General features: G+C 39.2%; 1 protein-coding gene across 4 annotated transcripts in view; it reads left to right on the top strand.

Annotated features, from left to right (window-relative positions):
* The window catches only part of ROR1 (receptor tyrosine kinase like orphan receptor 1), a 335,132-nt gene that overhangs the window by 148,590 nt on the left and 161,969 nt on the right, over nt 1–24,573 (top strand). For 3 of the 4 annotated variants that reach the window (XM_054691317.1, XM_054691318.1, XM_054691320.1), the window contains one exon: nt 21,126–21,197. In XM_054691317.1, coding sequence (XP_054547292.1) covers nt 21,126–21,197 — 72 coding nt within the window. Of the gene's footprint in view, nt 1–18,201; nt 18,373–21,125; nt 21,198–24,573 lie in introns of those variants that run through there. The other variant, XM_054691319.1, reaches the window with a different exon arrangement.

Here is a 24,573-nt window from a genome sequence, read left to right as displayed (position 1 = left end):
CTTTAGCAAAGAACTGGTAGATTCACTTACAATTGACATGTGTTGGCTTTATTGCATGGGTTTTGTGATTTCTACTTTAACCACTCAGAATATTGGAACATATTTTTCACAGCCATTTTTCAAATATTTGGAGTTGTCAGATTGCTGACATGCAGATAAATAAGGTCTTACTTTGCAACATCAAGGCAATGTGATCATTTCTTAGTTTATTTGCCATGTATACATTTGGAACAATGTCACCCATCCCTGCCTGTTGATGAGCACTCAGATAGGCATTTTACACCTAGCTGCATTAAAAAAAAAAAAAAAACTGGTAGGGAGAGGCATCTTTTTTCCACCCCTGTGGCCACCCCTGTGGTCTCCCATGTCTAGCTGGGGCTGTAGTTGGGTCATCCGTGTAGAAGATTTCATTTTTGTTAAATTGTTTGTGATTTAATTGTTTTAACTGTTTAGATCTGCTACCTGGGGAAATTTGCAGACATCAAAAGTTAATGCTTTTTAGTTTTTTTTTTTAAGGTAAAATTTTTTAAGGAATGTCCTTGTACACACATAAAAAGGAACACTCTAGGGAGGACTGTTTTTAATTATTAATCTCTGAGAAGTCTACCATCACCAGTCTACTATCACCAACATCATTGTCATGAAATGTGCTGGCCCTTCTGTCTGTTACCTTTCTTGTTTGATTTTCTGTGACTTGCATTTCATAGTCAGTGTGGAGAACATGATATAACAATAGGAAAGGAGAATGGAAACAGTACTACCTGTTCAGTGTTACCATCATCCCTGACTTTATATTTTAGCCTTGTTATTTTGGAGGAGAATTTCTTTTGATACTTTTTTTGTTTGTTTTGGTTTTGGATATTAAAAAAACCCAACCTTATACTTTAGGAGGGGGCGGAGCAACATGGCGGCGAGGAGACGCTGCGAGTAAGATCTCCCATTAAAAAAAGTGAATAGGGAGGAAAAGCGGCAGGTCCCAGTGAGAACTGGGACACGGAAGATAAACGGGTGACGCCAGCGAACTGCCCGAAGAAGAAAGTGGCCATAAAAGAGGACTAGAGGGGAGGGAAGCGCAGAACCCTGCTCCCCTCCCCCGCCCACAGAGGCGGCACTCTCCGACCCGCAGAGAGGAGGGAAACAACAAACCAAAACGGCCAACAAAAACAAACGAGGCAGCAAGCGGGACTGTGAGTGGAAAGGAACTATTGCAGCCACCACACTCCGTGAACGGGAGCTGTGGAGAACCCTGCAGGATCCGCCGCGGCAGTGAGCGAACGGCTCCGGGCGCCATTAGAGAAGAACAAAGACCCCGGGAGACACGCACCCAGCCCGGGCTGCCGGTAAGCTGGCGCAGGAAAGCGGCGCGCTCGGCGCGCTTGAAAAGCAAGTGCAGACCTGGATCGCGGCTGCCCAGGTCCCCGCGCCTGCGACCTAGGCTTGCGGGGAGACGACCTAGGCTTGCGGGGAGACGCGCGGAGGTCCTCACTGAGGTGAAGGTCCCTCCCTGAGTGAGCAGGAACCAGGCGCCCAGGCACGGGAGCGGGTGCAAAAGGCGCCATTCCCGCGCCACTGAACTGGGCTACAGCCCGCGTCCTGGAACTGAGGGCTTTGAACTGAGACCCGGGGCACGAAAATTCGGGGCGTGGTTTCTCCACGACGGTGGGGCACAAGGCAGACACAGCACCCCAAAGCTGTTGAGGTGTACCCTACCATTACCGCTCTGTTCTCTGTCCCACGGGGTGGGGGGAGGCGAAAAACAGCCCCCCAAGGACAATAGGAGAGATCTCTGGCGCCACCTAGCGACCAGGAAAAAAAAAGTCACTAACACCCTATAAAACAGGACATTTCTTAAGACTGCTTGAAAAGGGCAGAAGGTTTCTGGAGGACCCAGTGGCCAGCCGGGAAGTTATTCCACGCCAGGCCCCTTCCGACCAGCAGTCTGAGCCCACAGAGGGAGCAGGCACCCACGTCCGGGGCAGACCGGGTGCGCAGAAGAGTGTGCCTGAAACCGGAGGCGCAGGGACTGCATCCCGCTTCGCCATTTGAGAACAGGGACATTTCTTCAGTAAAAACTGCCTAAAACCAGCAGAAAGCTCCCCCAGAAGACAGAGATGGCTCCTGGAAGAGCCAGAGGGGAGCGGAGAAGTTCACCCAAGATGTCAGTCAGTCCGAGCAACACAGTGTCCCAACGCATACGACAAATTAGAAAACAGACAGTAGGGAGTAGAAGAACCACACGCAACCTAAAAACTCCTCAGGAAAGAAGCACACCACAAAAAGAAAACCACTCCCCAGATTGCAACGACAGCAACTTGGAAGAACTTCTGAGCCTTCCAGAAAGAGAATTTAAAGTTGCCATGATTAAAAAGTGATAGATCAGAAGAAGGAAATTGAGTCCCTAAAGAGGGAAGTAAGAGAAATGCAGGAGATCAAAGAATTAATGGAGGAACTAAAGAACTCTGGGAAAAGCAATGAAAGCAGAATAGATGAAATGGAAGAACGAATAAGTAATCTTGAAGACACAGAAATAAAAAGAACCAAAACAGAAAAGGAAAGAGAAGTACGAAGGAAAAAGAATGAAGAAAGACTTCGGGAACTATCTGACTCCATGAGGAAAGGAAATATAAGAGTTATAGGAATTCCAGAAGGAGAGGAGAGAGATGTAGGAACAGAGAAAATATTCATGGATATAATTGAAAAGAACTTCCCAAATGAGAAGAAGGAGCTGAAAATTGATATACAAGAAGCAAGAAGAACACCAAACTTCCACGACGAAAGGAAAAACACAGCAAGACACATAATAGTAAAGCTCCCAAGAATCCAGGACAAGGAAAAAATAATGAAGCTGACAAGAGGGAAGAAACAGATAACATTCAAAGGAAAACCAATCAGGCTGACATCAGACTTCTCTGAAGAAACACTACGGGCAAGGAGAGAGTGGAGGGACATAGTCAACAGACTCCAAGAAAACAGATGCCAACCAAGAAAACTCTATCCCGCAAAGCTCTCTTTCCTCCATGAAGAAAGAATATGGACCTTCCCAGACAAAGAGAAACTCCGGAATTTCATTGCGACTAAACCCCCACTCCAAAAAATACTACAAGGAATCCTAAAGCCAGAACCTCAGAGGGACGAATAACAACGAAAGAAGACCAAAAAAAAAAAAAAAGTTATTAAAAGAATAAATAAAATCAAAGGAAAGACAAACATAATGGCAAATACAGATGCTAACATATCAATATTAACTCTAAATGTAAATGGACTAAACTCTTTCAATAAAAAGACACAGAGTTGCAGCCTGGATTAAGAAACAAAACCCAACCTTTTGCTGTCTCCAGGAAACACATTTAGCTACAAAAGATAAAAATAGGCTCAAAGTCAAAGGATGGAAAACAATCCTACAAGCAAATGGGCCAAAAAAGAAAGCAGGAACAGCTATACTTATATCAGATAAAACAGACTTCAAACTCAAAAAAATAAAAAGAGACCCCAATGGTCACTACATTATGATTAAGGGGACAATACTTCAAGAAGAAATAACACTCATTAACATATACTCACCAAACGAAAGAGCACCAAAATATATCAGACAACTGTTGTCCTCTCTGAAAACAGACATCAGAGAAAACACATATGTAGTGGGAGACTTCAACACACCACTATCAACAATGGATAGATCAACAAGACAAAAAATAAGTAAAGAAACTAAAGCTCTAAATATGGACCTAGAGCATTTGGGCTTAACAGACATCTATAGAACACTAAACCCAAAAAAAACGGAGTACACATTTTTCTCAAGCGCACACGGATCATTCTCCAGGATCGATCACATACTGGGGCACAAGACAAACATCAACAGATACACCAAGATTGAAATCATACCAACCATCTTTTCTGACCACGAAGGCATCAAACTAGAAATAAATCATAAAAAGAAGGCAAGGAACTATCCTACCTCATGGAGATTAAAAGCCACACTACTGGAAGACCACTGGACTAACGAGGAGATCAAAGAAGAAATTAAAAAATTCTTTGAATTGAATGACAAGGAGGACACCAATATCCTAAATGTATGGGATGCAGCAAAAGCAGTAATAAGAGGAAAATATATAGCAATAGAAGCTCACATCAAAAAACAAGAAAGAACTCAAAGAAACAACCTAATCTCGAAGCTCAAAGATCTAGAAAAAGAACAACAAAAAAACCCCAGAACCAGTAGAAGAAAAGAAATAATAAAAACCAAAGCAGAAATAAATGAAATTGAAACTAAAAAAACAATCCAAAAGATCAATGAAACCAAGAGCTGGTTCTTTGAAAAAATAAATAAAATAGACAAACCCCTAGCCAGGCTCACAAAGGAAAAAAGGGAGAAAGCACAAATACACAGAATCATAAATGAAAGAGGAGAAATCACAACGGACACAGCAGAAATCAAAAGAATAATCAGTAACTACTATGAACAGTTATATGGAAACAAGTTCAACAATCTAGAGGAGATGGACAAATTCCTACAACTCTACAATCACCCAAAGCTAGATAAAGAAGAAATAGAACACCTAAACAGACCAATTACAATTAGCGAAATTGAAATGGTAATCAAAAACCTCCCCAAAAACAAAAGCCCAGGACCTGATGGATTTACAAATGAATTCTACCAAACATTCAGAGACGAATTAGTGCCTATCCTTCACAAACTCTTCCAAAAAATTGAGAAGGAAGGGACAATACCAAACACGTTTATGAAGCCAATATTACACTAATACCAAAACCGAATAAGGACAACACAAAAAAGGAAAACTATAGGCCAATCTCCCTAATGAACACTGATGCAAAAATCCTCAATAAAATTTTAGCTATCAGAATCCAACAATGTATCCATAAGATAATCCACCACGACCAAGTTGGATTCATTCCAGGGGCACAAGGATGGTTTAACATCCGAAAATCAATCAACGTTATCCAACACATCAACAAAAAGAAATATAAAAACCATATGATAATATCAATAGATGCTGAGAAAGCTTTCGACAAAGTGCAACACCCATTCATGATAAAAGCCCTTGAAATTCTTGGGATACAAGGAACATACCTCAACATCATAAAGGCCATCTATGACAAGCCAACAGCCAGTATCATTCTCAATGGTGAAAAGCTGAAAGCAATTCCATTAAGATCTGGAACAAGACAAGGATGTCCACTCTCACCACTGCTTTTCAATATAATACTGGAAGTCCTAGCCAGAGCAATAAGACAAGAGAAAGACATCCAAGGAATCCAAATAGGAAAAGAAGAAGTCAAACTATCACTATTTGCAGATGATATGATAATATACATAGAGAACCCCAAAATCTCCACAGAAAAACTAATTCAACTCATCAATCAATTCAGTAAAGTGGCAGGATACAAAATCAACACGCAAAAGTCAGTAGCCTTCCTATACACAAACAATAAATCTGAAGAAGAAGAAATCAAAAAAACCACCCCTTTTATTATCGAAACAAAAAAAATCAAATATTTGGGAATAAATCTAACAAAAGAGGTAAAGGACCTATACAAAGAAAACTATAAAACACTGTTAAAAGAAATAGAAGAAGACACAAAGAAATGGAAAGACATCCCCTGCTCATGGATTGGAAGAATAAACATTATTAAAATGGCCATCCTACCAAAAGCAATATACAGATTCAATGCTATTCCAATCAAAATCTCAATGGCATTCTTCAAAGAAATAGAACAATTATTGATGAAATTCATATGGAATCACCAAAAACCCCGAATAGCCAAAGCTCTACTGAAAAAAAAAGAAGGAAATGGAGGCATCACACTCCCAGACTTCAAACTATACTACAAAGCCATAATCATCAAAACTGCATGGTATTGGAACAAGAACAGACATACAGACCAATGGAATCGAATAGAAAATCCGGAAATAAACCCACAGATTTATGGTCAACTAATCTTTGACAAAGGAGCAAAGACTATGCATTGGAGCAAAGAAAGTTTGTTCAATAAATGGTGCTGGGAAAACTGGGTCGCTACATGCAAAAGAATGAAGCTTGACCACTACCTCACACCATACACAAAAATCAACTCAAAATGGATTAAAGAACTAGACATAAGACCTGAAACCATAAAATACATAGAAGGAAATATAGGCGAAACACTACGGGATTTGCACATCAAAGACATCTTTACAGACACATCACCCAAAGCAGTGATAGTGAAGACAAAGATAAACAGCTGGGACTACATCAAATTAAAGAGCTTCTGCACAGCAAAAGAGACAATAACAAAAACAAAGAGAAACCCCACCAACTGGGAGAACATTTTTGCACCCAACACTAATGATAAAGGACTGATCACAAAAATCTGCAAAGAGCTGATGAGACTCAGCAACAACAAAGAAAATAATCCAGTCAAAAAATGGGCAGAAGAGCTAAAAAGAAACTTCTCTGAAGAGGACATGCAAATGGCCAACAGACATATGAAAAAATGTTCAACATCACTTGTAATCAGGGAAATGCAAATCAAAACTACCATGAGATACCATCTCACACCAGTGAGAATGGCACATATTAAAAAAACTAGCAACAACAAATGTTGGCGAGGATGTGGAGAAAAAGGAACTCTTGTGCACTGTTGGTGGGAGTGCAAACTGGTCCAACCACTATGGAGAGCTGTGTGGAGATTTCTGGACCTACTAAACATAGAGCTTCCATATGATCCAGCAATTCCACTCCTAGGTATTTACCCAAAGGACACAGAAACATCAATTCCAAAGAGCACCTGCACTCCTATGTTTATAGCAGCACTGTTTACAATAGCTAAGCTTTGGAAACAACCCAAATGCCCAAAAATAGATGACTGGATCAAGAAGATGTGGTACATATATACCATGGAATATTACTCAGCATTCAAAAAAGATAAACACATGCAATTTGCAGCAACATGGATGGCACTGGAAGGGATCATGCTCAGCGAAATAAGCCAAAAAGAAAAAGAAAAATACCGGATGGTCTCACTCATAGCAGGAATCTAGAAAACTTAAATAAGGGACCAGGAAAATGAATATAAGAAAGTGAAAATCAAAATCAACAAAAAACTATGAACCAGAGACACTTTTTGGGGGGTAGGGGGCGGGAGGGGAAGGATTGGGGTCAGAATGGGGCGTTTGCAATTGTATGGGGGAATATAAAAATAAAATTTAATATTTAAAAAACAAACAAACAAACAAAAAAAAACCCAACCTTGTAGATGTTTAACAGAGTTTATAATGTAAATTCTAGGTGATACATTCAATGGCAGACAATGGAACAAAATTCCACGTAATATGTTAATTATGTCATGCAGCCTTCTGTTCAGGGTATTTGTGTTTACAGAGATGGAAGATAGATACCCATCCTAATTAAAAGCTTTAATTAGCAATGGTTTAAATAGAGTCCACTAGAGGACAGAAAAATGGATTCAAGTCTTAATTGACCCCTTTAGCACATCACTCTCTAATTTTTGGTTTTGCCACAACTAAAATGGTAATAACACATAGTTTTTGTGAAAACATGTACAAATGTGCTCTGTAAACTATCCTTAATATATTAAATCTTATTAGTAGTGTTGTTTGGTTAGTCAGTGTTGTATTAGCTGAAGTACCTTCTCCCCACACACACACTTCTTCCTTTTGCTCATTGCCAGCATAGCTCTTTCTTAGTAAGGTCTGTGTCATCAGGACAAGTCCAGCATCTCTTAATCCACTTCTTTTTCCACTTACCAGTCAGTGAGATTCAGCAAGTCTAGTACCTAATGAGTGCCTGACACTGGAGGATATAAAGATGAGTAGTACAAAAAAAGCAAAGGTGAAATATGCAATAATATATAGTGAACATGTATACATTGGAGAATAGTAGATCCCCATATTTGCACAGCTCTCTGGGACAGAAGAGACTTTGTCTGTCTACCTAAAGTCTCATCCTTGAACACCCTACCTAGGGTCAACATCCTTGGGCAACTTTTGGTGATCATTACTATTACTCTCCCACCCACTCTGTTGAGGGGCTTGTCCTCTGGAGTCATGTGACATGCTAGACATACCACAAGAGACACACACATCATATGAAGGAGGAACTATTGAATCTCCTTTTTTTATACTCGCCCATTTTGCACATGGTATACAAATTTTAAAGTAAAAAAGGTTATATATTAAAATATTAGTCTCTCCCCCCTGCCTTGCAGTCACAGTTCCCCTCCTCTTATGTAGACCCTTTCCATTTTTTGTGTGTCCTTTTTAAAGCTGTTTCATAGGCACATGTATAAATAAGAATGTATATTTACTCATCAAAGAATATATATACAGCTTATATGTGCATATATTAGTTTTATGTGCACATATATAAGAATATACAACTTTTTTTGTTTTTATGCAAATGATACTCTTCTATATGTACTCTAAGTCTTTTGCTTCTTTTTATTTAATGCTTAGGGATATATTTGGTGATTTTTGCAAATCAATACACAATCATGCATCCCTTAATGATAAGGATACTTTCTGAGAAATGTGTCTTTAGGCAATTTCATTATTGTACAAATGTCATATAATGTACATAATCCAGCCCAGATGGTGTAGCATACAGCACAGCTAGGCTATCGATAAGGACTATTGTGCCACCATCCTGTATGTCACCCATCATTGACTGGAATGTTATTTAGCAAAACATACCTTTATAAAGAGCTTCTTTATTTTTAACAGCTGCATTGTGTTCCATTATAAATTTTTTATAGGCTATAATTTATTCATACAGTGAGTTGGTGGACAAGTGGGTTGTTTCCAGTCTATTTCTGTTATAAACAATACTATCTTGAAAATTGTGTATAAGATCATTTTATCTGTAAGATAAATACTAGAAGTGGAATTGCCATTCACAGGTTATTTGCATTTAAAATTTCATAGATATTTTCAACATGTACCTATTTATATTCCTATTCATATAAGGGTCCACTGTTTCCTCATATTCACCTCAACATAGTAAGTTTTCAGTCTTTTAATTTCCAATCCAATCTGAGAAAAATGACATTTCATTGACACCTCAGTTTAAATTTCTAATATTGTTAGTGAGCCTAGTATATTTCCATATTTGAAGAGCTGCATATATTTCCTTATAAATTATCTATTGACATCCTTTGCCTAATATTGCATGCTTGGATTTTTTTCGTGCTTATTTGTAAGCACTTTCACTTTCTATATTATTACAGCTAGTCACTTTCATTTTAAGTTTCAACTGCCTTGTAGCAATATTTTTAATGCAATCAAATTTGTCATCTTTCTTTTTATGACTTTCAGATTTTGTGCTAAGCTTTCAAAAGCCTTTGCTACTAAAAGATTGCTAAATACATTTCTTTCACATGTTGAGGATACACTGGTTTGATGGCGACCTTGCGACAGCAGTTGGGGAAACGTGAGGACAACAGAGAAGGCTACTGGGGAAAGATCTGCAGAAGAGAGTCCTTCTAACAGATGATCTCACAGTAGGAGACAAAAGGGAGGCAGCAAAATAAAGTCCATAGGGTTGCTTCTGTCACCCAAGTCATTCCCCAAATGCAATAAATTCCCCCAAATACCTTGGTCATTGGTAACTGAAAATGGATGGCCATATGTGGAAGGTGTATACCTCTCTGAGCTGAGGAACCATTAAGAACATTCTCTTATCAACCAGAGATCAGGTAGCCCATTTTGATGGGGTGAAACACATGAGCAAACAAGCCTCCTCATCTATCATGTGCACAGTAGCATTGGTCATTCCTGTTCACCACACCTGACTTAGAAAGGACTCCTGAAATGCTGCTGTTTGACAGCTATGGGAAAAAGAAGAGACCTTCCTTTAAACATAAGAGGAGTTCTTTGGCAAGTCCAAAGCATGGTCATGCATTGCTGTGAAAAGTTCCCATGCCTGCAGCCACAAATACTAAAGCTGTTTAAAGACTGCAGGTAGAACTACAATTGAGATGCAGATATCGTCACATGAACCAATTCACACTGTTTTCTTCAGGTTTGAAATCAAAACAGTCTTGGCAGATTGATGATGGAAGGAAATAGTCAGATAACTAACTACATGCAAAATTATTTTTCTTTCTGATAAGAGTCTGAGAAAAAAGCACATAAGATAATGACAAAATCATCAACTTTGAATAGTAATTTCTAGTTGTTGAGCTCTGTGTTTTAGATAAGGAAATATTATCCCTTCAGATTATTGTTTGAAAGAGACCCTATACTTTTGCACCTCCTGAATCTGATCAAGTGACCTACTGAAACACAACTCTTGTCAGACTAAGGTGGTTGCCTCTAGTAGCTTTTCTCCTTCCTCTTTACAGCAGTGAAAGGAAGCTCCTCCCCCATTTCTCTCTCGCCCTTTGCTTCTCAAACTTATTTCTGAATGGTCAAGGTTATTTGAAATTTGGTTAGTTTACTTAGTGGAAAGATTGTGGGCTTTGCAATCCGCAAGACTGGATTCAAATCCTGGCCTTTCACCGTTTGGGTTTAGGCTAATTCCTAACCTCATTGAATCTTAGTGTTCTCATCTGTAAATGAGTATCTCTTACCCATAAGTAATGCTACATAACAAACCATCCCAAACCTTGTGAGTTAAATGACATGCATTTCTTTAATCTTATGAATCAGTGGGATGTCTGAGGTTTATTTGATCTGGACTGAGGTAAGCTGATCTTGGCATATTCTGTTAGCCAAAGTAAATCACAAAGCCAGCCTAGATTCCAGGTGGGTAAATAAACTTCATCTCTTCATGGTAGGAGTTGCAAAAAAGGTGTGGGTACAGGAACAAATGAATCGTGGCCATTTTGCAACTTGTCAAATTGCCTTATATGAATGAATGTGATAATATATGGGAAGTATTGCTGTTATATTACTGAGGCATTCAGAAAACATTTGTTGAGTGTTATGTGCACAAGGCATTAGTTGATGCTGTGAGTAAAGTGGATATAAGTAAGACTTCATCCCTAGGCTCAAAAAATATTCAATCTTAGTAAAGAAGATGTACATTCTAATAATTGTAGGTCACCTTATAGAGTGTTTTGAGAGGAATAGGTAAAACACTGGAATTTCATAAGAGGGAGAAATTAAACTAAGAGGTTCTAGGAAGGGATTCTTTTTGTGTGTGTGTGGTGGAGGGCAGGCTAGAGAAAGGGATTCTGCTTCCAACTTATGCTCTGCATAATGTTTCCCTCTATTTCATTTTAATTATTGATCTCCCCAGGCTATCAATAATGACATGGTACAGGAAACCCAGTCCAGATGGGCGAAGCATTTTGAACTGGAGCAATTTAAAGTAAATTAAGTATTTGAAAATTGCCAGCCATCTAGATCCTACACGCCCAGGCTAACATGCCTGGAACAAACCATCTTCCTATCTTGCAGGATAATAGTAATCCTCCTAAATTTATTTTCCTGATTAAAATAATTTCCACTAATCTAGGAGTCCCTCAATCCCATTATTTTAAACACTTGGTTTCCAGAGTTAGCCAGAAGGTACAAATTATACATTCAATCTATTTTTTAAAATAGATTTAAAATTTTTACTCCTTACTACTTTGAAATGATTGAAATAACAGTGTGTTAGAGAAGATTAGAAAAACAAACCTGAAAACTAGGGAAGTGGCTGTGTAATCAAGAGCCCACGTGGAGCCAGATTTGGGTGAGGGAAGATCATGGTCACCTTCTCCTGGCAGTTGATGACATGCCAGGGGACCTTGGACAAGTTCTCTAAGTGAGTCTGGGTTTCTTCAACCTTAGCCAGGGTATGATTATCTCGGCCCTTGATCCTTTGCATGAGGAGTCATGAGCTAATGTCTGTTCTGTGTACAAACTTTCTTGAAAGGAAAGTGCTACCTAAATACAAGGTACTTGCATTACTATAAGGTGCTTGGAATCTTAATATCTTTTTCAACTGCATTCAAAGTGGGCTTCTTTTTATAAATGCTTTAAGTGGCTAAGAATCAAAGCTGGAAAGAATTTTATTTCTCTCTACTCTATGCTAACAGCAGGGTGACTACACAGTTTAAAGTGTGCCCCGTTTGCCCAATTGGTGGAGAGCTCCACAAATATACCAGCCATTGAGATGCTACACAACATAGATAAAGATTGTGATAATACTGCCCTGCCCTTTATAGGTAATCATTTTCCTTCTGAAAGTCTATTTGGCTAACGTGTTGGTCAATCCAATGAGAGAAACCTTGGTATTTGACTTTGAACAGCCACTTTTGTTCTTGGTTAATACTCGTTGAGCTGTTTCTATATCGAGTTTGCTGATCATTTTTGAAATTTTGTGACAAAAACAAGCATTCAATTTTAGTCTGCCACCTCTCATTCTTCTAAATTCTTAAATTACATCAAACTTTTCCATTCCTTTAAACATTTTGTGTTTTTGATTTTTCTGAAGGCATATTGTTCGTTATTAGTTTCCTTGAAATGGTTGTTTGTAAAGAACCAGCACTAGAATGGTTATGTAAGACTCAGGGAAATTCAGCAGTTTAAGGATAGGTATCCTAGAATCCCTATGTATTTAACAAATTCCCCAGCTGAGTCTTGGAATTACTGCATTAAATTAAACTTTACCTCTGGTAAGTAAACAAATCTTTTCCAAATGATAGCTGATACTTTGCCGCAGGACAATGAACTCATGAAATATTTTTCTACAGGCTGTTAATATTGTGCCCACTTTATGGATGAGGAACTGGGACTTAAAGATGTGAAGTAATTTGCTCAAGGTCATAAGCTAGTATGTGCCAGAGCTACATTTGACATGTTTGACTCTAAAGTCAACATGTTTCATCCCTGTGCTATGCTTCTTCCTATTAGTCTGTTCCAGGTTTATGTAGAAACCAGGAAGGACACAAAGAAAATATGATATATGACCCTTGCCTTCAAGAAATTTACCATCTTATCAGAATGCAAGAACACTTTCTCACTGGCCGCTAAAGAACTCATGGACCACAGAACTAAGTACAAATTTAAAAGTAGAAGATTAGAGTAATACCAATTTTTGTCCTTTTAACAGTGAGTTGAATATCATCAAATTAGTGGATTTATTTCATTTATTTCAAAAACACAGTTGTTTTTGTTTTTGATTAAAACACAGCTTGAAACAGAAGTATCCTATTTGAGGTTCAAATACAAGTAAGATTTTATTGATGTCAGAGTCATGCTATTTCAAGTAGATGTACCTTGTTCATCAAATATTCTGTTTTATATCTTCTGTTTCTTAATTGTTCCCTAAACAAGCAGGTTGTGTTGATTGAAGTCATTAACCTGTGCATAGTACCATGTTGGATGAACAATTATTTTCTCTTTTTCCAGAGCCAAGTATAAATTAGGATAGTAAAAGGAACTGGGAAATTCAGAACCTCTTAAACAAATTACACTACCCCATTCCCAGCAGATATTTATGTTGCTAAGGAGATGAAAGCACAAAGACCCAGTGCTGTTTGAAATATTGACTTAGAAATATTTGAAATATAAGGTTAAGAGCCAATCACCAGGCCTAGGAGAGGTGTGCCCTGTTTTTAGTAGAAGACTCCTTTTATTAGTCAAGTTCTACAGGCAAGGCAGATATGTGATTATGACAGATGAATACATACCCACTATAGACCAGCTTTTCTTTTTTTAAAAAAGATTTATTCATTCATTCATTCATTCATTCATTTATACAAGAACTGGGGTACAGGCCAGATGCACAGGAGGGTGAGAAGATTCACCAGAGACAGATGAATACATACCCACTGTAGACCAGCTTTTCTTTTTTTAAAAAAAGATTTATTCATTCATTCATTCATTCATTCATTCATTCATTCATTCATTCATTCATACAAGAACTGGGGTACAGGCCAGATGCACAGGAGGGTGAGAAGATTCACCAGAGACAGAGCAGGGGACAGAATAGGCGGACTGAAGAAATATATTGCTAAGAAGAGCAGCGGGCGCGACAAGAGAGGTCTGCCATGCCATGTGGGACCCTCGCGAGCCTGCAGGGATCGAACCTGCGCTGCAGAGGCTGCAGACAGCTTCACAGCGCTGTGCTCAACTGCCTGAGCCACCCTGGAGGCCCTAGACCAGCTTTCTTTCTCCATGATGATAAGGACCTTTCTGGCTTGGTGATTGCCTTATTAATTCTAAGCTCTTCTTTCCTTGTTGCAGTAAATTCTCTTTTGCTCAAAGGAAGAAATTAATTATCCAAACTTCTTTTGTCTATCTAAACTTCTGGTTCTCCATAAACTGTGTTTCATCATCAAAATCTTTGGTCAAGAGAGGATCCTCCAAGACTGCTAAGACCCTTTGCCCCTATTACTACCTCTACCATGTACACAATGTCTATCATATTAATTAATTTATTTTTCTTACATATTGAACTAAGTAAAGTAAGGATTGATCTTGATTATGTTCACCATCCAGCACATATCTTGCTCTGAGCTAGCATGGAATAGAGTATGTATCCAGTAAATATTTGTTGGGTAGATGAACAGATAAAGGAGTCAGTGATCAAAGAAATGAACATAATAACATTAAACTCCAGGTGAAAGTAAGGAGTTTTTAAAGAAATCCTATGTGGCCATCTAGTTTTCCAAACTATTGGCTAATCTACTACAACTTTAGGGAGCATGCAGTACAGCTTAATTTCATCCCAACATCCCTACTTAACCAAGACTTTACTTATGTTGTTTAAGAGTCAGGAATAAGCTCTCTCACACTGTCATGGAATTGGGACTAGGAAAGCATCTTTCTTGGGTCTCTTTTTTTCTTTTGAATGGCAGGAAACTTTGAATTGATCAGAGATAATTAATAGGTAATAGATTATTATTATTACAAAATGGATTTTGGAATATGAAATGAAAGTGTACTTGGACCATACAAAAAGGAAAGTTAAATGGCAAACTCCAACAGGCAAAGACAGTTGAAACAGCAGGATGAGTAAGAAGAAAATTGCCAGGAGGTACTTTTGAGAGGAAGAGTATATAATCAAGCGGGGCCAAGTAGAAACCAGGAGAAATGACTGGTTTGTTGATGCCATTGGAAACCTGAGGTATCTGTAGCACCCAAATGAAATGAATTGAAACCTTTGTGGGGAAATAAGATCAATTTCTGAGCTAAGCATTTTCCAGCATGCTCCCTCCAATTTTTTATTTTGTCTTTGCCAGCTGCTCTGAAGACAGAAGTGAACTAATTCTTTTGTTACACTAAGAAGCTCCTGAGTCTGTCAGCTTCTACTTAGTATGTTCTCTCTTTTTGGCTTTAGCATTTTCTTTGAGTTATGCATTGTATTTTTTCTTCTGATATTTAATTCAGTACTCTTAGTGTTTTTCTTTAGCCTGGTTGGAGTGAGCGGATGACTCATAGGATGGAGAGGCCTTTTCTGTCCACTCCTATTCTTACACTGTTACACAGTTTAAATTTTTGTTTGTCTTTCTGTGCTCTTCTCCCATTAGAATGGCAGTTTTAGAAAAATGGTAGGGAGCAAGTCAAATTTTTTCATCCCAATTTTTATACATAGAACTGACAATACACATGTGAATTAAATGAATGACTGAGTGAGTGAGTGAATCTCTAGAGTTCTGTGAAAGAGACCCCCAAGTATGACAGCTTTTAAGGTAGTTTTCAAGAATATATAAACTACTTTTATTTACTTTAAGATGTGTGTGGCATGAGTCCTTTAAATACAGGCATCATGTATGACCCTTAATATTGATTTAACAGATTTAAAAAATGAAATAGTATTTCCAAAGGGAAAATAGTCATTTAAGTGTGATTCAAGAAGTATTTCCTCTCCTCCCTTTATACTCCCTGCGATCCTTAATGGATTTTAGGGTTAGTGAACACAAGCATTGATGGGAGAGGTAACTATATTCTCCAGAGCTTGGAGTTCCACAGAAGACCTCTGGGGCTGAAGGAGACTTAAGATGGAGAGCAAGCGGGTACATCTTTCACCTTCCCCCGACCCCCTCTTCCCACCTATAGATCACTATTGGAGACACTCTGGCTCTGCTTCCAGACTGTCTGGGTTTGATTATAATCCCCATACCCCTGCCTCAACAAGCTAAGTAGGCAAGGGCCTCACGACCTCTGCCTTGGGTCTTCAATCTTAAAGTGGAGAAAATAATGGTACCTACCCTGTAAAACTGTTGAGAAGCTCCCTGAGCTCAAGCAGAGCATCTCAGACATTGAGAAAACCTAGACAACTCTTTTTCTTCATTTCTGTGCCTCCTACATATAAATATGAGGACTACCACAAATCTTGGTATATTTCAAATTTTTCTTAAACAAATGTTTTGCCATATGTACAGTACTTGTGCTATTTACAGAGTCATTATAGGTTATATAAAAATATGATTTTATATTACAATACAGGTATACACTCTTTCTCCCTGGCTGTGTTGATAACTTCTATAAAGTTTACATCAGAATTCCAAATTTGAGGTCATTATGAAGACATTGAGCACAGTAATTCCCCACTTCTGATTATCCCTCCTCACTACCCTCCCTAATCATCACAAGCAGAGACATTTTTCTTTTCTTTTCTTTTTTCCAGAGAAGAGAGTGTGTCCCTTTGTGTGACTGACCCTGCTATTTGAGAATTCCCTGTCTTCTCCCTGAACTCAGTATCACATATCACAGACTTAAGGAAATGGAGCTTAGTGAGAGGTCACGATGCATTTATTTCTAAGCCTCTCTGAGACGTGGCTCTATCTTAAAACTTTTCTGATTTTGGCCAAGTTGCTTAATTGCTGTGTGATTCACTTTTATCATCTGTGAAATGAGGAGCCTGAACCATATAACAGGCTTAAACAAGAGCCTTTTGCTGTCCTCTATACCCCTAAATTCTTTCACATCTCCTCTACCTTCACAAAATCCTGTGGATACAAAGAACATAGTTTGATATGTAAGTCCTGGGCCTCTGAGGTCCAGCCAGATACAACATTCTAGGATTCATTGATTATGGTCAGGAAAGACCCTGGGTAGCCTATTGGTCCCTCATGTACCCGTTGCAGTCACTAGACTGACCACTAGTGAGTGTTCTGGTCTCTGCTGTGTAACTTCACATGTTGCAGGACCAGGATACAGGATGTGGCATGTCTGGGTGCTTCTTGGAAGAGCTACTGCATCCTGTAAACGTTGGGTCTCTACCTGCCAACTGCTGAGAGGAACCAGTAATCCTTTCAGAGAGCACAGGCTTTTATCAATGAGGAGGATTCAAGGCTTTCCCCCCCCCTTTCCTCCAAATAACACTCCCACTGTTCAGGCTTAAATACCAAAACCTTATGGTTTGCAGAGTAAGTGCCAAGAAGTCAATCATCACAGAAACTGCAAAGATAATAGCTCCTATTGATCAAATTGGGAGAAGAATGGTTTCCTCTCCTGCAGAAGTCAGGAAAGATAAGGGTTGGAGTTTTCTAAAACATGCTTAATTTGCCAAATTGAATAAAACCACATACAAACACTTATGTTCTTAGAGAACTGGTGACCAATTCAGGAAAACCTCACAAAATGAAAAGACTGGATTGGATTTTAAGGCATGTGAAATAGAAAGTCTTTCTAAAAGCATGGTGAATGTGTTATTTCAAATCTAGACAATGACATAGGAGCAAATGGGCATATGCCCACGTAGAGGTTGACTGCTATCTGCCTTATCAGAGAGACAGGGAAGGCAGGAGAGAGTTCGAGTGTCCATTCTAGGCTGGGCACCATGTAGGACACCATGGTCCATTATCTAATTTAAAGCTTACCTCAGCCCTGTGAGATGATTTTTGTTATTCCTTTTTACAGACGGGAAGGTAGAGGTCAGAAGATGTTAAGTCACATGCTATAACCACAAAGTGACAGAAATTAGTATTTTAATCTAGATCGATACTTCCATTAAATAGTTACTGTTTCCTAGTTGGAAATACTGATTTGCTATGACCATAATAGTTTCATAGAGGCTGCTAGCCTGATATTACATATCTCATCCTTTAGGAACAGCAAGGAGAATGGGAGAGAAGCTGAATTCACGGTGCAATTCCTATGGGACTAGTACTGAGGTTGTCTCTTTCGCTAAAGTTACTCATCTTGGAATCAATAGAGATGAAGTTGATATGTGTCACTTTTTCTTATTTAAATTTCAGCCTTCTGGGCCTCCCCTGGTGGTACAGGGGGTTGAGCGCAGCGCTGTGAAGCTGTCCGCAGTCTCTGCAGCACCGATTCGTTCCCAGCCAGCCAGCGAGGGTCCCACATGGCACGGCAGACCTCTCCTGTCTCGCCCACTGCTCCCCGTATTTCGTCAGTCTGCCTGTTCTGTTCCTCGCTCTGTCTCTGGTGAATCCTCTCACCCTCCCACGCATCTGGTCTGTACCCTGGTTCTTGTATAAATAAATAAATAACTCTTTAAAAAAATAAATTTCAGCCTTCCTTTCAGGAAAAATAAAACATCTTAAGCACCACTTTTGTGAAAGGAATTGCTAATATTAAACTTTCACACTAAATAATCAACCTTTCTTTTTTAAAAATTATAGCCTTGGAAGATGGCATTTTCCACAAAGGTTATTCATATTTTAAAATATTCTTATCTGTTTTTACTATTATCTGAGAATCTGAACATGTGATTATCTAAAGGAATAGATTTTGAAGCTGAGTACAAAATTCCTCAGAATGGTCATGATCACTAATGAGCTTGTGAATTGAAATTATCTTTGCTGCAGCCTGAGAATCAAGTGGTAATTAGCGTCCAGGGACAGTGGACAGCAGTTTCTCTATTTGCAGTGCCAAGAATCCATTCATTTGTCATCGGCCCAAATTATTTTCAACCAGCAATTCAAACTCAGTTTAGAAAAACCAAGTGACATATAGCTAACATTCTATAAAATTAATACTGTAAGATGAAACCTATATTTCTGGCAATTTAACTGTGAGCAGCAGTAAGATGAAGCTATGAAAATATTGAACAGAAATACTGTCAAGATCTGTCTTCATCCCACCACTTCCCCAGCGTTTGCTTCCTTGCCTGAAATGCCGCCTTGGCTGCCATGCGACTATTCCCAAGCTCCCTGAAGTCTGGGTATTGCAGTGCTTCCTGAACCTTTTTGTAAGGCAGACCAGTAGTCCCTAAGACTGCAAACAAGAGGCCATTATTCAAAGAGCCAAAGTGGGTGGCAACAAGATGGGGGTCAGAATGGTGTTGCGGTTGGAGTCATTCGTGCAGGGCCCCCGAATGTAGACAATTAGCTCTTCCTGGGGAAATCACCTGTGAGAAATACCCAGTCCTAGGACAAGTGGTTGACAGCAGAAGCTCTGCCTTTGACTGGGGTTTTGGATTAAGTAGTTTTTCTACTTCAGTGAATTTTTCCTTTTGGTTTCATAGTTTGGAATTGTGAGTATATTAATGCCATTACTGATCATCTGACTTCAGTTCCCTTTAAAAGAATCTGTGCTGTTTTTGGCTCAAAACATTGAAGGCAACTGGGGCCGTTTGGGGTGGGGAGGGTATGTGTGGTTTGTTTACTTTCTTTCCCACCTGCTTCTAGGACAGGGAGACCGGTAAGTCAAGCAGGTCCACACAAACCAAACAACCCTTGTCTCTGTTGTGTGTGGCAGGTTGACGGGAGGCCCGGTAGACAAACTAGAAGGGGGCCTTTGCAAAGTCTCAGTGGGTAAACATCCTGGTCTTGGCAGAACTCCCTGATGGCTGTGGTGACTTCTATGGCCGTGTGGCAGCGAGTCCCCATCAGTGAATAAGGAAATGTAGAAAGTGTATATAACTAGGTGAAAAAGTGGAATCATAGAAAGGAAAGGTGAAAACCAAGTCGTTTCACGGACTTAAGTACTAAGCAGACTGGGCTGCTAGGAGGTATGTGGGTGGAAGAGTCAGCACAACTGCATTTGAATCCCAAGTCTTTCACTTACTAAAGTTCACCTTGCATTCAAACTCACATCCATCTTTTGTTATTATTGTGCTGAAAAGATTGTTAGGTAGATCCCAGGTTTACTAGGCTAAAAGGGCTATAATTGTTTAAATTAATTGTGTCTGTGCTATAGTGAAAGAATGGCAAGTGGCAGAATGATGCCACATATGTAATGACCTCTGACTCTCTGAGATCTTGTCCTGCCCTCAAAGTCTGAAAGTGTGTGTGTGTGTGTGTGTGTGTGTGTGTGTGTGTGTGTGTGTGTGTGTACACAGCCTGGCCTACTGTCAGATTACTGTAACCCTATTACATCAAAATGTGGTAATAAGATGGTATCATGGATGTCTTAAATATTCAAAACCCACCATGGAAACATCAATTGTGTAGTATAGTGGATTGCTGAAAGACATTGCTTTAGATTGCTAATTTGCATATTTGCTTTAATTTATGGTGGGTTTGAAAATTACCTTTTAATGTACACTGTTACAAATGACTACTCAAATACTTAGTTTTCATTTGCCTTGACTTAAAGTTTCAATATAGAAAAATGCTATCCATTCACAAACACAGCAAATGAAATAAGCTGGAGCAAAATTTTTTTTACTCCTGGGATAACTGGGGAATGTATTAGCCTAAGCCTGGTCTTCTAACAAGAAAAGGAAGAGATTATGTTTGATCATGTTTGGTCGTTTTCTTTAATGAAATGGTATTTTAATTTTCAAGCCTTTTTTTATTTTATATATTTTTTACATAATTTTTCATTTTTGCACAATGTAAGCATTTTCATCTTGGTTATAGTCCCCATACAATTCCCAGCCCCCCTTGTTTTGATCCTATTCCCTTCTTTCTCCCCCACCCCTCCGAAGTGTGTCTCTGGTTTATAGTTGTTGATTTTGATTTTTACTTTATTATAATGACTGGATCAAGAAGAAGTGGTACATATACACAATGGAATATTACTCAAGCCTGTTTTTTAAAGAGTAAACTCTTCCAATTTGGCCTGCAACTTGTTTCTCTGGATAGCCTCTGTAACTTGGGCATGGAGAACAGCCGTTCCCATTTAATATGCTACGGAATTGCAGTGGTCTCTCTCAGAAGGCAGAGCCCTTGGAAATCTCTTGTAATGCTTCTAACAGCCCATAAGTTACTGCATTTAATATTGACTTTGTCTTTCTCCCCTCCCTTCTTTTTCTTTTCAGAAACAGAGTTGTCAGTCACTGCTGACTTAGTGCCTACCTCATCATGGAACATTTCAAGTGAATTCGACAAAGGTACACAGTGGTAACACATAGAGGGGCCAAAGGAGGGGGGGTGTGAAGCTCCATTTTTTAATCCTGGCATGGCCTTTTTTGAAATCAACTGCTTTTTAGATCACCAGGAGGAGGCGGAGGCCAAAATAAATTCCTTGCTTACTTTGTAATCATTTAACATTTAATTACCTGGAATTCTATTTTTTCTGGGAAGGTATTTTTCTTCTTTCCTTCCCTTTCTTCTTCTAAAATGTTTCACATGGTAAAAATGCTTCAAGATGTGAAATAGGGTCGTTTCTGACCTTCCTGACACTGCATCTAGTGGATCTTATTTAGAGGATTTGATTCTGATCAACCAGAATTGATCAGAGCTCTTGACTGGGTGACCTTTTACAGTTAGTATTTGATGTGATTGCAGGGTTCAGGGAAGAATATCTGAAATGTTTGTAATTGCCTGTGCATAGAGATGACAGCTTCCTGTGTGCACCTGGGGAACAGGTTCCTGCTACAAGGTTGTTGTAGTATTAATTAAGCACCACCATATGCTAAGCATTGTCTGTCCTGTGTCGTAGAGTGGTAAATCAGGGTGCATTCCAAGTCCCTGCAATCGGGTTCATCCTCACTTTCCAGCCTTTTTTCTCGTTAGTCCTCTTTTTGTTCCCTTATGCATCTCCAGCCAAATTTCTCCTTGTGTATGCTCTGATTTCTGCCTTTCTCTTGTCATCTAAAATATTCTCCTAACCTTCCTTCTTTGCCAATACACAATCTCTTCCTTCTGCAGGGCTGTAGTCTCTTTCAAGGCTGAGTATAAAGTCTATAGTAAAAAGTCTTATCTAATCCCTCAACAGGAAATGACCTTTCCTTCTTTGGAACTCTCTTCATCCTTTTTTCTGTTCTTCTCCTAGGCATTTTTTCTATGTTATATCATAGTGATTTATATACATGTCTATCTTACCTTTAAGCCTGGAAGTCCCTTGGAGGTAGGATTTTTATCTATTTTGTCTTCTGTATCCATTACAAAATCTAAACAGACTCTTGCTTATAGAATTTCTTCAATAAATATGTGCAGAATGAGGAGTCACACCATATCTAGGGCCATGTAAATGGATGAGCCACATCAATATGTGTGCAAATACATTCAACACACTTACTGCATTTCTATTTAAATTCAATAATAATACTAGATTATGGGAATATAGTGATAATAGACCTTAAAGTTCTTGTCGATGGTTTCCTTTTCTTATCTACTCTCTTCTGTGCTCATATATTCACTGGGAACTGTATTCCTCCTTTAGAAGACAGAATATTACTTAATAAAACAGTTATAAGAAAAGTTACTTTGTTAGTTATATTTAATGAGGCATTTTGGGGTGGGTGGTAGGATGATGTGAGATGTCATTTCACCTTACGTAAAAGTATATTTAGGATAAATTTTTATTGTCAAATTTTACCAGGATAGTCCTTTTCTTTTTCTTTTAAATATTTATTTATTTATGCATACCGGAGATGGGGTACAGGCCAGAGGTGTGGGGGATGATAGGATTCTCAGAGACAGAGTGGGGAACAGAACAGGCAGATTGACCGAAGTATACTGCTGAGGGGAGCAGCTGACAAGACAGGAGAGGTCTGCTGTGCCATGTGGGTTGCTCCCTGGCCATCCCGGGATCAAACTCGTGTTGCAGTGGCTGCGGACAGCTTCTTAGGTTGCGTCTCAACCCCTTGTGCCACCAGGGAGGCCCAGCAGGATAGTCCTTTTCTAATTCAGTATTAAAACAGAGGCTATGCTTCATTCCTCCTTGTCTCTAGCAACAAATACAGTGCCCAAGAGGCAGTAGATTACACATTGATTTTTTTAAATGTTAAAGAAGAAATAAAGCTTACTAAGTGTTAACCTAGTGCCTACTTTGTGCCATGCATTGTGCTAGGTGCTTTGAGTATGTGAACTTAATCAACAAGCCCCTGAGAGTACCAATAGAAAAATAACATCATTGCAGACAGTGTGGAATTGATCAGATTCCAGTTAAGGTTATAGAAGGAGACTGGTGTGTGCTAACAGGGTGGTAGACCCATCACTCAAGAACCTAGCCTGCTAAACTTTTACCAGGCTAGCACCATAATTAATAGCAGTTACTTTTCAAGAAGGAAGTAGTGTCTTGTGAGTCCAAGCCAAAGGGCTAGACCCAGACAAGTTCCAAATTCCTTTGTTCAGCATGACCTTTCCTAGAACATGGATGGCTTTCCATGGATTCTTGGTGTCATCTCTATATATAATTAGTGTGTAGTCTTTAATTTCATTTTAAAATGAGAGAAAAATCTGGTTAATTCATTTTTTATTTATTGATCAATTTTTTATTGCTTCCTATACTGGCCTAGTAGGCATTGCCTGTAGATTTAGGATAAAAAGATGAATCAGAAAAAGATCTCTGCCCTCTGTGAACACAGAGCCTAATGGGAAAGACTGATATCTTGACATGCAATCATAACCTTCTGGTCAGTTTGATAGATTGAGCTGTAGAAGGACAGTCCCCTCAATTGCAGAGAGCTGCTGGTGGAATTACCCACACACAGATCTATTGCCAGGCTGGTAGGCAAAGAGGAGAAATACCCATGTGCCAGTAAAGAAGAGCAAACTCAGTGTTCATTGAGAAGGAAATAAACAAAATGTCCCTATGGAAATATGGGAAGTGCATATGGTTCTTAGGGACTGTCATTTCAGTATCCCTTGGAGATGTTGTTGAGGCCATAGGCAGCAAGATCCCTGCATTGGTGACCAATGAGAATGGCTGATCAGAAACTGAAATAGATTTCTATCAACCACCTGGGTCGTTGGGTTAGAAATTCAACCTAAGACTAGCATATTAAAAATGTCTGACTATACCATTACATGAAGGTCTCTCGCTGAAAACAGAATTGAAACAAAACAATAACAGCAAATTACTAATGATGTTTAATTTTAAAATTATATTTCATGCAAGAGGAAAAAAATGAAGACACCATTAGTGAGTCATTAGACAAAACAAATGGAGTTTATATTTTACAAACTGAAGACAGTAGGCTAATTTAAGAGAACAGATATGCTTATTTATTTATTTGTTTGTTTGTTTATTTTTTTAAACAGAGGCATGTTTTTATTTATTTATTTGTTTGTTTTGTTTACACATGCACTGGGTACAGTCAGAAGCGCGGGAGGGTGAGAGAGTTCACCAGAGCCAGAGCGGGGAGCAGAGCAGGCAGAAGGACCGAAGTACACTGCTGAGGGGAGCAGCAGGTGGCAGGAGAGGTCTGCGCGCCATGTGGGACCCTCCTCTGGTGGCCGGGGTGCAGCTGGGGATCGAACCAGCGCCGCAGAGGCCGCGGGCAGCTTCGCAACCCAGCGCTCAACCGCTGCGCCACCGGG

Source organism: Talpa occidentalis, unplaced genomic scaffold (assembly GCF_014898055.3).
Source record: "Talpa occidentalis isolate TD23 unplaced genomic scaffold, MPIMG_talOcc4v2.1 talOcc4.9, whole genome shotgun sequence".
Classification (NCBI taxonomy): Eukaryota; Metazoa; Chordata; class Mammalia; order Eulipotyphla; family Talpidae; genus Talpa; species Talpa occidentalis.
This window is presented reverse-complemented; position numbering and strand designations above follow the sequence as displayed.